A 17,686-nucleotide genomic window follows, 5' to 3' on the forward strand; every position below is an offset into this window, starting at 1 on the left:
TAAAGACTGGTAACTCCCAATACCGGCCAGGATATGAAGCCATTAGAATCTGTCACATTGTCGATGGGAATGTTACAGTGGAGACCTGTTTGGCAGTTTCCTGAGAGCTTGTTTAGAGGCTCTAGCAGGGGAGCGCATCTACTCATATACCCTTGATGGAAAAATGGTCCTCTCCTCTATCGGGGAAGGTCGTCCTCTTCGCCTGAGTGCACAGCTTCAGGAGGGACACTCATGGACCAGTGAGGGAGGAAGGGGACACCCGCCTAGCCAGCCAGATCAGTCGAATCAACCCTGGAGATCCATGGGGGTCACAGAAGTCGCAGCCAGATCACCCTCACATCCTGGCAGTTTCTTAAACGGTTAAATGTATACTTTCCCTATGATCCAGCCACTTCACTTTCAGGTATTTACCCAGGAGAAATGCAAAGACCTGTCCACAGAAAGATTTATACGAGAATATTTCAAGCAGCTTTGGAAATAATAGCCCCCAACTATAAACTCAAATGTCAATTAACAGAATGAATAAACAAAGTGTGATGTATTTCTATACAATGGAGTACTAAGCAATAAAAAAGATTGAACTCCTAATAAATGCAACAATATAAATGACTCCCCAAAACATGTTTGCTGAGAACTGGAGAGGGTCGCAGACTTTGCTCTACTTGCATGCTAAGTGGGCCTGTCACAGATTCAAGGATGCTGGCAGAAGACAGAAAGACTCCTGGGTCTCAGACACAAGACAGCTCATTAGTCACAGCAATAGCATTGAGTAATAGCAGAGGACCAGCATTTGCACCAGTCCTGACCTTCACTTTCAAAGGATAACCTGAAAAGAGCCGTATGATGCTTACATATAACACAGTCAGCTGTGTTACAGGACAGGGTCCCTGAGTTTAGGGCAGTGGTCCCCAAACCCCAGGCCGCGGATCGGTACCGGTCCACAGAGAAAGAATAACTAACTTACATTATTTCCGTTTTATTTATATTTAAGTCTGAATGATGTTTTATTTTTTAAAAATGACCAGATTCCCTCTGTTACATCTGTCTAAGACTCACTCTTGACGCTTGTCTTCTCAGTCACGTGATACATTTATCTGTCCCACCCTAAAGGCCGGTCCATGAAAATATTTTCTGACATTAAACCGATCCGTGGCCCAAAAAAGGTTGGGGACCACTGGTTTAGGGGACCCAAATCTCTTATAAGAGACAGTAAGCACACCTGACCTTTGCCCTGGGGAGAGACAGTGCCTCTGTCTTGCAGGGATGCACGCTATACAAACATCCACACAAAAATAGTCTAGAACAAAGGCAGGCACTCCCTCTGCTCAAAAGATAGACAAAAATGAAACCCACAAGGGACTGCCTCCCAACAGTGTTAAGTGAAAAATCCAGACCCAAAAAGGGCATGCTAATTCGTGAGAGTGGCCAAAAGAGTTTTCTTCTGTATTCTATCATTGACTTCTTTTTCTATCAAGGTTATTAGAACTGTATAAAAGGAGTAAAAAAAATCTTCTCCATCTTTTTCTGCACTCTAACCGTTGAAATAACATGGCATTTTTCTGTGCTTTAAATGTCTGACAAAACCACTGGAACAGGGTTGTATTTAGGGGGCATGCATCTTTAACTACCCTGATTACCATTTGAATTATTTCTGTAGTTACTGGTCTACTCAAGTGTCCCACCTCATTTTGAATCAATTTTAGAAACTGTTCACAGAAAAATCATTCATTTAGAGTTTCAACTTAAATCACAAGCAGTTTTATACAGCCTTTGAAAGATCTCTCTCATGGAGGTTATATTTTCTTTCCCTACCCTTTCGTTGTTTTGCTTTGTCCTCTGAACTGCAAATCTTTTTGTTGGTGTTATTGGTCAGTTCAAAGAACCAACTCTTAGGATGAATCAATCAGATTGGACTCATGGCATATATGAGTAGTAAATCCCTTTTTCTCATTATAGGGATCTTGACATACCTCAGGATCTATTCTGCCTCCATTTCTAGAACTTGGTTGGCAAACTACAGGCCATGAGCCAAATTTGGCCCACTGCCCATTTTTATAAATAAAGTTTTATTGGAACCCAGCCGTGCCTATTCATTTGAAAATTGCCTATGGCTTCTTTCCTACAACTGCAAAGAGGAGTAGGTATAAAAGAAACTGTATGGCCCATAGATATTAAAATATATATTTATATTTACTCTTTGATCCTTCAGAGAAAAAGTTGGCCAACCCTTGCTCTTAAGTCAAGATTTAGTAATGGCAGAAGTCCTTAATAAATAGCTCACTTTGTTTATGAAGAATTTCTCAGGGCTCATTTCCTGAGAACAAATAAAGGAGACAGAACTGGTGGTTCCAACTGCCCATCTCTTCTACATTTAATTCTTATCACTGATCATGAACTCAAGGTGTTTTTTACATTTATTGAATCTGAGTTTGCAATTCTTCTGGAAATTACACTGGGACAAAATTGGATTATTGCTGCAACAGCTTCCTTTTTTATGTTTAAAGAGGGATTTTTCTCTTCTCTTAGTTAGCCTAGAGCATTGCCATGTTATCTGTTATCTAACTTCCAGTCATTTCTCAAATTATGTGGTCCAGTATTTCCCGGAAAAATATGAACTTTCTTATATAACTGACTTGTCATTCAATACATTTTTTTTTTTTAATTTTGACAGAGACAGAGTCAGAGGGAGGGAAAGATAAGGACAGATGGGAAGGAAGAGAAATGAGAAGCATCAATTCTTCATTGCAGCATCTTAGCTGTTCGTTGATTGCTTGTTCATTGATTCCTTTCTCATATGTGCCTTGATCCAGAGGGCACAGGAGAGCAAGTGACCCCTTGCTCAAGTCAGCGGTTTTGGGCTCAAGCCAGTGACCTTGGGCTTCAAGCCAGTGACCTTCGGGCTCAAGCCAGTGACCTTGGGCTTCAAGCCAGCTACCATGGAGTCATGTCTATGATTCCACACTCAAGCCAGCAGCCCCACCCTCAAGCTGGTGATCCCATGCTCAAGCTGGCGACCTCGGGGTTTCAAACCTGGGTCCTCTGCATCCCAGTCCAACACTCTATCCTGGTCAGGCTCAATAAAACTTTTGATGAGAGGAGAGGTAGTTTGTGCTCGGCTCAGGATTTTGTAAGATTCTGCTATACTGTGAAGTATGTGGCTATCAAATCACACTTTCTATAAAGGCAATAAATACATATTCACGTTCAGTATATGCTGGGAGCTGCAGAAGTCACAGGCTCCCTTACTCAGGTAATAGGGTCAGGACAAGATAAAAACAGTATCAACATTGTATTCAATTTTTTTTTCAAAGAATTATTTAATTGGTGACTAAAAGTGAAGTCAAGATATTGCCTCCACACAGCAAAATGAAAGTTTCCTTCTTATATGTATAATATATCTGGATGTTTATGGCGGAGGATGATGGATGGTTAATGAGAAAAGTTTTATGTTGCTAATCTGTATCTTATTAAAAATACTCTGGATAATGTCACAGCACACTAGCTATTAATTTTTTAAAGTCCAAATGCTTCTGTCTCTTTTTTTGATGATTTTCACATAGCTCAGTGATAAAGGAAGAGTGGGAAAGCTTTTTTACCAGGTCTCAAGCCTCCAAAATACAACACTTTTGCCAAGGAACCTTCAAATCTCATCATTTAAATTTATTATATTTGTCATATTTTCAAAGACTCTGGTGAGGGAAGAACACATATCCAAAATGCAATAATTTTGCTTTTAATCCCACCATTATCTAACATAAAATCACAATAGAACTAGGGGAACAATAGTTTTATCTATTTATTTATTTTTAATTAAGTGAAAGGGTGAGAGGTGGGGAGGCAGAGAGACAGACTCCTGCATGCACCCTGACAAGGATCCACCCGACAAGCCCACTAGGGGGCGATGCTCTGCCCATCTGGGCCCTGCTGCTCTGTTGCTCCACAACCAAGCTATTGTAGTTTAGAGCCTGAGGCAGAGGCCATGAAGCCGTCCTCAGTGCCCAGGGCCAGCTTACTCAAACCATTCGAGCCATGGCTGCAGGTTAGAGAGAAAGAGAGAGAAAGAGAAGGGGGTTGCAGAAGCAGATGGTTGCTTCTCCTATGTGCCCTAACCAGGAATCAAACCCAGCACTTCTACGTGCCAGGCTGACACTCAATCACTGAGCCAACCAGCCAGGATCAGTTTTAAATAATTATCTTAGATTCTTTACCTCACTACAATTTGGAAGTGAGAACTAAGGAAAGAAATTACTAGTTCAGAGTTCAAGCAGTTCATCAGTTATAGCCAACTCGAATCTCAGTTTTAAAATTAAGCTATTTCAAAGGAATTTCATCTAAAAAAAAACTGCTCACAGTATTACCAAGAGTGATTTTAATTAAAAACAAACTCCAGCAGATGGTTGCATCCATTTTTAAAGAGAAAAATAATCAAAGGGATTTCAACTTAAATGCACATATTTCTTATGAACCAAACTACAGCTTAACAGTATTCAAACATGACCTTTCCTAACATGCGCGTCACTATCAATCGCAAAACTGGAAACTGTATCGAGGCCTCTATTGGCTGGCCTGTCAAGTATTTCAATTAGTGCTAAAAGTTTGCTTCAAAAAATGACTTTCCTTTCCCTTTGTATCTGGATGTTCTTTATCCTTAACAATAAATAAATCAAGAAATTGAAAACAATAAAGCTGATATAAATATTTCTAAAATATTTATTATTTTAAGCCATAAAATATTCTAATTATCACCAACAAAATGTTAAATTGGAGGCAAAGGAGGGTCAAATAGCATTAGAGATTGGAATAGATTAAGTAGAAATATGTTTGTTAAAACACTGGACTTGGAGCAGTGATTGAAAATAGCTGAAATTGAAGAGAATATAATTTTAACTAAGTATTTTTAAATATCCTTATTTCAATAGGTAATGAAAATAGTTACAGTAAGAGCACAAATATCAGTAAGTTAACTAACCAGAAAGTAATGTTTTGTAAGTATAATAGAATTTGTCGCAATTTAACTCATCCTCTCAGTGCTTTGTGCCTGTAAAAGTGTAACTAAGCTTCCTCAGCCAAATGGCACCGAGTGGAATTGCACCCCTTCTCTAATAAGTATCAGATCAACCGAGGTGGAGTCTGACATGGAAGAAAAGACACAAAGTGTCCACGTATGAGTGACATACTAGCGCCTGGGGGATAATGGCCACCATGGACATTTTTGAAACCCACGTAGAAAGCTAGAAGAATAACACAAAGGTAGAAAATAAAAAGTTTAAACAACTGATTGCTAAGATCTTAGCACAGTGCCATGCACACAGAGGACACTCCCTGCATGACGAATGAACGAATTCATGAATGAATGAATGGCACTTACCTCTTCAAATCCCTTTAAAAGTCTCAAAATCATCTATCTATAAAATACCTGTTTTTTATGGAAATCCTTTAGGGCCGTTTCATAGCCTTCCTCCAGCCTGCTGAAGGCTATGCCCACATCTGTAGTCCACCAGATTTGTGAGCTGGTTAGTGCAACTTGAGCCGGGAAGTCGAAAATCCACCGTTCCCTAGCTTTTTCCTCATAGGCCAGGATCGCTTCCGTGATAGAATGTCGCACTGTTTCTTGCATGGTCTGCTCAAGTTGCAGAAGCCACGTCTCCACCTTTTGAAGGAAATGGAAATGTTCTGCTGTGGAAGAGGGGTAACTCTTTCCTCTTACGGGCCCAAAGGCCGCACAGAGAGTGAGGCCTCAGCCGGGTGTATTGCAAACCCTTGGAGAAACCCAGAAGAGCAGTAACTCAAAGGAGAAGGCAAACACCTGGCGGATGAAGCGTCTTTCCTACCTGAACCTGTCTATTCCCAGAGATATTACTCATCTTATTTCACCCATGAGCTGGCTAATAAGTTGCCAAACCCTACAGGAGGCGTTTGTGATTCTCCATATTTCAGATTTGAAGACAAGGGGGGTCTAGACTAAAATCCCCCTAGTAATACACAGCGTTTTGAAAAACCAAACGTCATAGACAACGAGAGAGTCATGTGCTAGAATAATATTCCAGAGCTGGGGGGGGATAAGGGAGATTTATTTTTAAAACATACGTTTGGATAAAATTTAAAACTACTGAAAATGGTTCTCTAAAATTTTCATAGTTCTTAGCATTAAGACAAGGTGTTTTCAGCAAGTATCTTAATTACGTTCCCTACCGGTTCTCTTCACACTTGTCAAAAATTAGACAGCAGGAGGGAATGAGACACAGGACAACTGCTGACTTGCGAAAATTAATCTTCCTTTTTGAAATTAAAGTTCATTTTGCTCCTGCAAATAGATGTCAGCCAGTTTTCCATCCTAGTCAAATAGGTTTTGTTATATGTATCCTTGTGGGTTTCCATGGGATGATAGTATATAACAAAAAGGATAGTTTGCAAACTAATCACACTAATAAAAAAAAATGACATCATAAAAGAAACTCCAAGAACCACACGGGAGATTGAAGACGCCACAGCTGACTTCTTTCTCTGCCTCTGTGGTGATGGCAGCTGCACCGTCCCCAGAACCTCTTTCTCGGGAGCTCAGGGCAGCAGGGAGGTGTAGTCAATGAGCTCACAGTCTTCCCTATGGAGAGAAACTAGAAGCACCACCCTGGAACTGGCCCCCCACGTCCTGAGAGCCTTCTCCTCTGACTTCAGGGCTGGGCTCTGTGCACATGGCCCTGCACATACATGTTCAGGGGCTCTGATCGAATCACTGTCCTAAGTCACTGAGCCCAACTCCTGAGGGCACCAAGCTACAAGCACCCTCAGTGAGTCAGACATCATTTGAGAAGCTCCCAGATACTCTGGCATCTATGTCCTCAACGTGGCCACCTGTTCTCAAGAGCTTCCCAGCCCATTTGGGAAGATGAAACACACAGAGAAGTCGCTATATCGGTTCATGCTCAGGTGAATTGGCCAACAGCAGCAACTTAGTGTGGTCTGAGAACTAAGCTCTGTTGAGGTCCTTGCTCGGCCCCGCCCTTCCTGGTATTTCCTCAGCTTCTGCCCAACCCTCTCGAACAACTACTACCACTCCCCGCTGTCACTAGTTATTTGTAGATCCATTTCTTCAGTGAGGCTAAGAGCTTCTCAAAGACAGGGGCCGTTGTCTCACTTATTTCTGGGTCCCCAAAAGCCTAACCCAGCCTCTGGAACATAGTAGGCATTCAATAAACACTAGTCAAATGAAATAGAAATAGTCTAAATTGGGAAGAAACTATTATAAAAGTGCAGGGGGAAAAGGACCTAAAGGAACAGCATCTTTTTATAAAATAAAGGCAATTATAAGGATAAATGCGGTATACGCTCAGAAGTATCTAGCACACGTTGCTTATACAGAATAAATTGGAACACTGGGGAAAATGTCAGCATCAAGGGCTCCTGCTAGTGACCACATCCGTCAACTGGACTGTCCTCCTCCTGGGCACTGGGCCAGTCGGCTAGCAGTCTGCTGGGGAGGCGGCAGGCTGCAACACGCTTTTGTCACGATAGTTTATGGTGACTTTTTCTAATCATTGTAATAATATCCTAAAGAGCCCAAGAGATCAAAAACTATATTTTAATCAAACTATTCCACCATCTGCTTCCTCTTCATTTGGCAGGATATTTCTGCTACAATATTAAAAAGCAGCAGAGAGGAATAAAGAAAACCCCTGTTTTAAAAAAAAAAAAAAACGGCCAGCACATTTCTGCCAGGGACACTTTACGGCACACCCCGGCCTCAACCCGAATGGTTCTGTAATAGAGGACACTGCTCAGTTACTCCGTGGATTAACCCAAACTCTCTGAGCTTCACCATAAAGAGATGCAATTCCCCTAAATCAACTGAAAACACCAAGAGCTCTCTCATCAATCACAATGAGCCATTCTTGCAGACCACTGTTGAGAATACTCTCCAGGCACAGGTCTGGGGCAGAAGCGACTATGCTCACTTAAACTGTGTGCCACGGTAACTAGAGGACGTGACATCAGCTCGGGAGGCTCCATCCACTTAATTGACGAGCAGCCACTGACAACATTCACATCAGAATCCTGAACCACAAGCCTCCTTAAAACATTCTTGTGGGATCTTGATAACATGATACGAAGCGAAATAAGTAAATCGGAAAAGACCAGGAACTGTATTGTTCCATACGTGGGTGGGACATAATGGTGAGACTGGGAGACATTGATAGGAGTGTGGTGGTTACGGGGGGGAGGGGGGAATGGGAGAGGGAAAGGGGGTGGGGAGGGGCACAAAGAAAACAAGATAGAAGGTGACAGAGGACAATCTGACTTTGGGTGGTGGGTATGCAACATAATTGAACGACAAGATAACCTGGACTTGTTATCTTTGAATATATGTATCCTGATTTATTGATGTCACCCCATTAAAAAAATAAAATTATTAAAAAAAAAAAAAATTCTTTACTGCGAGGCGCTGCCCCGCCCTCACCCCTGTACCCTCTGACTAGTGGTGACAATACGCTTTGCGGGAGGCACTGTCACTGGGCTGCATTTGATTCTAACTCTGGGGTCCGCTCATTCCATCTGTGACAGTCCCTCCTGTCCAGCATCTCTGAGTCCCTGTGGGGTATTGCAGCCTGGTGGGCAGAGCCCGGAAGCTTGGCAGGGGAGCCCTGTCACACTGGACAGAGGTCCTCAGGAAACTCTGGGCACAAAACTAACCAGACACTGATTGGACAGGAGCTCATTTCTTTCTTGTTCAATTCAACCTTTAAAAGTTATCCCGGGCCCTGGCTGGTTGGCTCAGCAGTAGAGTGTCGGCCTAGCGTGCGGAGGACCCGGGTTCGATTCCCGGCCAGGGCACATAGGAGAAGCGCCCATTTGCTTCTCCACCCCTCCGCCGTGCTTTCCTCTCTGTCTCTCTCTTCCCCTCCCGCAGCCAAGGCTCCATTGGAGCAAAGATGGCCCGGGCGCTGGGGATGGCTCCTTGGCCTCTGCCCCAGGCGCTAGAGTGGCTATGGTCACAACATGGTGATGCCCAGGATGGGCAGAGCATCGCCCCATGGTGGGCATGCCGGGTGGATCCCGGTCGGGCGCATGCGGGAGTCTGTCTGACTGTCTCTCCCTGTTTCCAGCTTCAGAAAAAAAAAAGAAAAAAAAAAAAAAAAAAAGTTATCCCGAAAATCCTCCTCCAGCATAGAAGACATCATTATCCAATCTTACGTGGCCGGTGCAGTCACACTCGGCTGGGAATGGGACGTATTCCTTCTCTTTGCTGCACATGCCAATTGCACGGTGGGCAGAAACATCCTGATCGTCTTCGAACCGCAGGTGTGCGATGCTGTCGAAGAGTTTGGCGAGGTGGCGTGTTACCTAAGACAACGTGATTAGGAAAGATCAGAGCATTTCTTACTGGAGAAGTAGTCTGGCGAGCTAGTGATGATGTCACAAAACTTTATATAGAGTTACAGCACCGTCTCCAAATGATGTTCTGCAAAATAATCACTTCTTAAATTCCAGAGTTTGAAATGACCATGGTGGAGAAGTAGCTAGGCATACTAAAAAATCTTATGTTATTTTTAAAAAGCTGTGTTAAAATACCTGAAATGAAAAAGTAAGTCAGATACAACCTCCCTCTTGTGTTGGGTCCCATGCTGCATGCTCCCTTTGATAACTCAGATGAACGCCGCAGCACAACTGGTACATAAGAAAGGTGAGAGGGATTTGCCCAGCTTTATTGATAAGGACGTTGATGTGAAAATATTAGGTGACTGCATCCAGCTGGCACCGCTCAAAGTAAGGGGCAGTTAAATTTTACATCTCTGAGTGCAAGTTACATCTACAAAGTTCAAATTCTCCTGGAACATTACCTTTACACCCTAAGTTGTAGGATCTTTGAAGAAACCCCTGAACAATAGCTTATTGAATGTTATGCAGGTTCCAAGCTACCAGAGACATAAAACAAACCAAATTAAAAAAACAACAATGAGCATTTGTTCTGCTAGAGGCCAGTTTGGAGACTAAAGCCTGCCTGGCCTCCCAACAGCAGAATGAGCAATACGTATCCATCCAGCCATGGTAGCATTGACCAGGACAAGTTTCTCCACCCGGAAGGATCAGCATGGAAATAATGCCTTCTGTAGGCAAACTCACAAGGACTCTCAATTAAGTAGACTGTGCTACCCGCCCTGGGCTGGACTGAGTAAAAGGCAAAGAATGAAACCAGAGGAAGTATCGGGAGTGGGAAAAAGAGGTCCCTCCTCACATATGGTGCGAATAAAAGCTGCTGGGTGGAAAACAGCTTGGCGGTTCCTTAGAAACTTAAACACAGAATTACCAGATGATCCGGCAATTCCGCTCCTCGGTACCTACCCAAAATAACTGAAAACAGGTCCTCAAATGTTTGTACATAAGTGCAGAATTATTCACAGAAGCCAAGATGTAGAACCAGTACCAAATGTCCACTGATGGATAAATGGACAAATCAATTGTGCCATATCCATACAATGGCATATTATTCAGCCATAGAAAGGCACGAAGTACTGATGCGTGCCACAACATGGTCCATAGCCTTGAACTCGTGCTAAATAAAAGCAGCCAGTCACAAAAAGCCCACATACTGTATGATTCCACTTACATAAAATGTCCAGAGCACGTAAACCCATAGAAGCAAGGTAGGCTGATGGTGGGTAGGGTTGGATGGACTACAGAGTGACTGCTTGATGGGTATGGGGCTTCACTGTGGGATGATGAAAATGTTTTAAAACTATACAGAGGTAATGGTTGCACAACACCGTGAATATACAAAATGCCGCTGAGTCATACACTTCAAAATGGTTAATTTCCTATTATATGAATTTTATCTCAATAGAAAATGTAAAGAGGTCTGATAACCAGAAGATGGTTTAAAAGCTATACAGCATTTGCCAGCATATAGGTGCCATCCCTGTAATGAGTTTTTCTTAAAACATGGTTTGAGCGGACTTGGCAACTATTCCAATAGCAGCTTCTAGGAACAAAAGCAACCAGCCTAAATTCCCTGTGTAACCAATACCAATATCGGTAAGAAACTTTTTATGGGTGATTTAATCTTTGATTTAATCTTAGCCTTAACATTTGGGCTGTATTTGCGGTTTCAGTGTTACAGAAAATCATCTTCTGCGTATGAAATAGATGAGTTTCTGAGATTCCCATTTACCTTTAACCTACCCAGAGGAGGGGCTGGTGGTCGCTGCTGGTGCTACCAGACCCTTCCCCATCCCTGTCCATTACCCCAGGACACTGACACACAGAGAGTATCTCCAACAATCACAATTCACTGTCACGGCTGAAGTGGCCAGGAAGTACACGGATGTCTAATGGCTTCTACTGGGTAATGGACCTAAATATAGGAACATTCAGGTGAAAAGCTGTAGGATAAATGAAACTTCAACCATCAGACACCCTCACACATTATTGTGGGGGTGAGAAAATAGTTTCAAAAGAATTTCTCTGCCTGTACTCACTCAGCCAGCGATCGGGAGATGCAAACCCCATGGCTGACAGGTCTCCCGTGCGTCTACTGGGCCTGTCTCAGGTCGGACGTTTTCACAGTTCTGTCCTCCGTGTAAAGCTTTTGAGAGAATAGGACTGGTTTTTAAACTCATGTGGACCCTGTTGTCTCCTAACGTGTTCCATTTCTAATGTATTTGTTAGCACAAAATTAAAATTCCTTCTTCCTAGAGCGGTGTTTGGAAAGACCTGCTATTATAGACAATGAAAACAAATACATAATAGCAAATGCCTCATAGGTCCCTCTTCTTATCTCACTAGAGAAACAGAGTGGATTTGAACACTTCAATTCATAACAGAGTCAGGAACTTCATTGATCTCTTAAGGAGGTTTCTAAAAGGTTAGTGGCGAAAAGTGAAATATTGTTCCCTCGCGGTACAGTTTACAGCAAATTAGGTGGCATCTATCTACCAGTGACAGACAGCAAGCAAAGGCCAGGACCAGCAGTCCCTGATTCCACAGCAAGGCCTCAACCTCCTGGGTGGCAGGATGCGCACATGTGCGATGTCACATTTGGATCTCAAAGCATTAAAGTGATACTGTATTTTAATCCCACACAAAAAACATACACTGTTATACAATTTGCGGCAAATTTTATAGTAACTATTTTGCGAGGATAATCAAAGATAACTCCCACTGGATATATAATTTATGGCCTATTTCGTTTATATCCAGAGTGTCTATTTTCTTGTCACACACCTACATGCCTAAGTCCTTTGGGTGTCAAGCAGCCTTTACACAAAGACATCTGTTTAAAATATGACATATTCCTCAATTCTGTCCAGAAGAGCTGCTCTTCCTTGGCGATCTCTATGACAAACTACAGTGAGGTAAGCAGCATCGAGTTCTTGCTGCTCAGTGGAAGGTAAGCGGAGACAATGGCAAGAAAGCCCCAACCATGACCACCTTCTGTGACCATTTCCTGTTGTCCCTATTCCGTCCTCAGCCCCACCCCCCTAAACTCAAGGGCAACCCCTTCCTCCACCTGCGGCAGCTAATAGCTCGCCAGCTCTCTCCTTCTCTAAAAAGAGCAGGAATTTTTTATTGATTTTTATTTCAACTAAAACTCACTTGTTCCTGCATGGCATCAGTTAACCTTGCATCTTGAGCCTTTTTTCTTTTTTTTTTTTTTTTTTTTTAATTTACTTATTCATTTTAGAGAGGAGAGTGTGTGTGTGTGTGTGTGTGAGAGAGAGAGAGAGAGAGAGAGAGAGAGAGAGAGAGAAAGAGGGGAGGAGCAGGAAGCATCAACTCCCATACATGCCCTGACCAGACAAGTGCAGGGTTTTGAACCAGCGACCTCAGTGTTCCCAGGTCGATGCTTCATCCACTGCGCCACCACAGGTCAGGCCCGAGTCTTTTTCCTCTTAATGGTCTGATGACTCAACCTTGTTAGAGAAGGTGTGACGCTGTGAATGAGTGCGGAGCACCGTCATCCCAATGCCTGAAATCCAGAGGCCGAGAGTCTCCCACTCCATCAGGAAGAGAACCCAGGGGAAGCGCTGTCTAGACAGACAGTGCCTGTGGGAACGTGCGGTCTTAGGGACTCGCCTCTCTACGAGCCAGCGCTGCTCTTTCTCACCTACTATTAAGCCCATTTCTCACAAGCACTTTTCCAAATGCCAGTATTCGCAGTCTGATAGAGGTGCCCATGTAGTGCCATCTGTCTCATCGCTGCAGTCTGGGGGGTTTCTCCAAAGACAGGCTGGCAGGTTTCTTCTTACGTAGATTTGGGCCGATGCCACTGAGGGACATTTCTCGATGCAGACGTTAAACATTTCTGAGTATATATACACTCGATCACGTCATTGTAGAAGATGCACTGTGGCCTCAATTTCCACAGCACTGGCTTTCTAGTAGCCACAGGAAAACAAGTGGGAAGAAACAGGTCACATTAACTTTAATGTATTTTATTTGACCTAGTATACCTAAAATGTATTCACGTCAACATGGAATACAAAAATTATTAGTGAGATATTTTACATTCTTCTTTCCGGAGTAAGTTTTTGAAATCAGGTATGTGTTTTATATTTATAGCATTATTATTTTTCATCAGCAATACTTGATCTGTATTTAGATTTCATAAAACAAACATTTGCAAAGCAGATTCACACATCCAAGTAGTTCCAAACACGCTTTCCAATAGCTGAATCAAACATCATCTTTTAAATATAGACTAGTTAAAATTTACTGACATTAAAAATTCAGTTTGTGCCTGACCAGGCAGTGGCACAATGGATAGAGCGTCGGACTGGGATGTGGAAGGACCCAGGTTTGAGATCTCAAGGTCACCAGCTTGAGCGCGGGCTCATCTGGCTTGAGCAACAAGCTCACCAGCTTGGACCCAAGGTCACTGGTTCGAGTAGGGGGTTACTCAGTCTGCTGAAGGCCCGCGGTCAAGGCACATATGAGAAAGCAATCAATGAACAACTAAGGTGTCGCAACAAAAAAACTGATGATTGATGCTTCTCATCTCTCTCCGTTTCTGTCTGTCTGTTCCTACCTATTCCTCTCTCTGACTCTCTCTCTCTGTCCCTGTAAAAAAAAAAAAAAAAAATTCAGTCAGTTGCCACATTTTCATTGTTTAATAGCTGAACACGTGCTCATGGGGACACCATCAGACAACAGAAATGCAGCTGACCACATTGAAAGTTTGTCTTTTTTTAATATTGCTCCATCATGGAGAAGCTTTCGCTGATCACCATGTAGGTGAGGGGGAGAGAAAACTGTGTAACTCTTCTAGGACAAAAAGATCTTTCGAGTCATTAGGAATCGGTGGCTAAAAGCATCTTGACTAGAGAAAGTTGCCAGCTATTTTAAGGCACTCCGCGACAGCCCGGAGGGCACAAAGAGGCAACTCCTACTGCTCCGTCTGACTCTCACCACTGCACAGCTCACCTGAAAAATACAAACGGATGTTTTTATAAAAGGGGGGGAGAAATCAAAGAATGTTAATATTGAATCATGTGCGACTTGAGACCAGTTGCTCATAACTATTTAAGTTTGCATTTCCACAGGCATCGCCCAATGACGTTTGACCACTGAGGTTAAGCAGTGCCTATATCCACCATCCTTTAAATCAGGGGCAGTCACCCTTTTTATACCTACCCCCACCCACTACAGAATCTGTTAGTAGTAACATTTTCTAACCGCCCACCGGTTCCACAGTAATGGTGATTTATAAAGTAGGGAAGTAACTTTACTTTATAAAATTTATAAAGCAGAGTTACAGAGAGTTAAAACACATAATAATAATTACTTACCAAGTACTTTATGTCGGATTTTCACTAAGTTCAGCAGAATAAATATTTATAAAACAACTGACTATAGTTAAATCTATCTTTTTATTTATACTTTGGTCGCTCCGCTACCATGCACCATGAAAGCTGGAACGCCCACTAGTGGGCGGCAGGGACCAGGTTGACTACCACTGCTTTAGATAATCCATGTCATCGCAAGGTCAGAGGGAATTCTGGGAGAAGAAAATCTTTAAAACTTGCCCTTAAAGTAGCTTACCAACAGCTGATCACCACCAAAGGCATTCTAGACACACTGACTTCATCACTCTGGCGTTCCAACCCACGTATCTTCACTTGGGAATTGCTGCTTACGAGACTGGAGGTGGAAGTACTATCAGACCTCCCTGGCTGAAAGTCCAGGCTAAACCAATTCTACAATGAACTGCAGACACTCTCACTTTAGCCAACACTCTCAAATCGAGTGCGGCGGGTGGAGGAGGGGGGCATCTAAAGAATTCAAGTCATTCACAAGATGTCAACATGAGTTATCTGTCCACAAAGGGTATCTTTTCCGGGGGACACGACATTGTTATTCCACAAGCTGCAGTTGCCACGCTATCTCGGTCACACTACTGGGATCACATTCAGGAATGTTAGCACAAAAGGCAGAGGCGGAAAACTTGTGTCTGGTGGTCTGAAACTGATTCTGACGTTGGAAAGGAAGATAAAAGAGCGTGGCGAGGCCAGGCTACTGGGCACAATTGCCAAAAGCACGAACTATTCCGTGGTAAGTGACCAAGAATTCAGAATGCACCTTGACTCCGCGGAGCCATTTTCTGGGAAAGAAGTTGACGGTGGCCCTAGACGACTGGAATGGCCCTTACCACCTTCCCTAGCTGCCACCCCAACAACTCACTCCTGGGTGTTTACGTGCACCACAGAGGCGGCTAAGCAGTTTTTTTTCCTTATGGACCTTTAGAAACTGTGTAATACCACTTTATGTGAATTTAAATTGTTGCAAGTTTACTGTAGCAGAAAGACCTCAACAAAATCCTATTTTGAACACAATTTGAAATAATACGTATCTCAAATTTTCAGAAATATCACAAATCTAATTTTTTTTTTAAAGCTGGCGGGTCAGGAGAACTGTCAACCACATATGGACGGTAGTCACATGGTTGAAGCCCTTCAGCTGGTGAGCAGAAATACCCACGTCCTTTTATTAGCACAGTGTGGACAGCCCTGCTGCCGGCCCTCGTCGGCCTGGGCGCGAGCCGTTTGGGAGATTTCTGTGCTGTGATTTTAAATATTCAGCTTCATCATTTAAAGTCTTTTGAATGTCTTCTACTACTTAGTCACTCTTTAAGGATTGGTACTAGTCTTAGTGCTGAGCCATGTGCCTGAGATTTGGGAATTTAGAACTTAGGGTTAAAACGATAGGAATGAAGCGGGTGAGCGGACTATTACCAGAGGGTCTCGCTGATGTTAAGAAGATAACACTCTAAAATAATGAAATGAAGCTGTGGAAATTAAAAAAAAAAAAAGATGCTCTAAAAGATACATCTTTAAAGTTTGTTTAAAAAAATAAAACTCGGCCCTGGCCGGTTGGCTCAGTGGCAGAGCGTCGGCCTGGCGTGCGGGAGACCCGGGTTTGATTCCCGGCCAGTGCACATAGGAGAAGCGCCCATTTGCTTCTCCACCCCCACCTCTCCTTCCTCTCTGTCTCTCTCCTCCCCTCCCGCAGCCAAGGCTCAATTGGAGCAAAGATGGCCCGGGCGCTGGGGATGGCTCCTTGGCCTCTGCCCCAGGCGCTAGAGTGGCTCTGGTCGCGGCAGAGCGATGCCCCGGAGGGGCAGAGCATCACCCCCTGGTAGGCAGAGCATCGCCCCTGGTGGGAGTGCCGGGTGGATCCCGGTCGGGCGCATGCGGGAGTCTGTCTGACTGTCTCTCCCCGTTTCCAGCTTCAAAAAATAAAAAAAATAAATAAATAAAACTCATCCTGTAACTTAGGAAGACTAATGAAAAAATAAAGCACCAGGGATGCACAGACCTGTGAGACATGTTGTCTGGCTAGGTCATGAGGCATTCTATTATTATTATTATATTACTATTATTATTATTATTATTATTATTATTATTATTATCTGAGAAGAGGTAAAGAGAACTGGCGACATGCACATGTTGACTGATCTGTTCCTCTAAGATTCAACTAAAGGCAAAGAGGAACTGGGCGTGTGCCTCTTCTGAAGACAGTGAATGGGGTTTAGGACAAGTTAGTCCCTCCAGGGCGTGGTAGGACACATCTCAACCCCTTGTCATCATCTACCTCCATACGCCCCCGCTATGGACAGTAATGCAGAGAAGGGAGAAAAGGCTGCCTTCTACATATCTGTAAGTTATCAGCCCAGAGGAGGATGCTAGGGCTCTTCCTCACTCCTTATGGGGTAGGTGAGGGATGCTTCCCCCAAACTCTGCCCTCCGTCAGCAAGTGAGAGGAGCTGGAGCATCACTCATAGACACTACTGGTGTCTACAGAAAGTGAATTTGTGACGTGTCCCTTGTTTGGACATCTGCTTATGTGGAAAAGGAGGAAGAGGGTGCATCCAGATGGCTGATTACACTGCCCAGGGAAGAACTACAAGAGCTGAGACAGCGTTGGCTCTGTAATATAGGTCTCTCGGGAAGGCCCCCTGGCCCCCCAAGGACTTCCACCTGTGTTCTACAAGAAGCCCAGTGTGTGGATGCTTATCGTTAAAGACAGAAGCAGAAATAAGTCGCTTCTGGCCAGAGAAGCAGGAGCGAGCATTAAGTATTTATTATGCAAAAGGCAAATCTTGACACAGAGGTGAGATGAGAATTTTAAACTAGACCTTGCTGAGCTATTTTTGGCTTTTTTTTTTTTTTCTTTTTAATAAGAAATAGAGATCAGG

At 43.4% G+C, this 17,686-nt stretch overlaps 1 protein-coding gene across 5 annotated transcripts in view; it reads right to left on the reverse strand.

Annotated features, from left to right (window-relative positions):
• Positions 1 to 17,686, reverse strand: part of DNAH11 (dynein axonemal heavy chain 11) — a 302,981-nt gene that overhangs the window by 207,340 nt on the left and 77,955 nt on the right. For all 5 annotated transcript variants that reach the window (XM_066354493.1, XM_066354491.1, XM_066354490.1 and 2 more), the window contains exons 29-30: positions 9,190 to 9,339; positions 5,417 to 5,650 (exon numbers count right to left, since the gene is read on the reverse strand). In XM_066354493.1, the coding sequence (XP_066210590.1) occupies positions 5,417 to 5,650; positions 9,190 to 9,339 (384 nt within the window). The remainder of the gene's footprint in view (positions 1 to 5,416; positions 5,651 to 9,189; positions 9,340 to 17,686) is intronic.

This window comes from Saccopteryx leptura, chromosome 12 (genome assembly GCF_036850995.1).
Source record: "Saccopteryx leptura isolate mSacLep1 chromosome 12, mSacLep1_pri_phased_curated, whole genome shotgun sequence".
In the NCBI taxonomy this organism is placed as follows: Eukaryota; Metazoa; Chordata; class Mammalia; order Chiroptera; family Emballonuridae; genus Saccopteryx; species Saccopteryx leptura.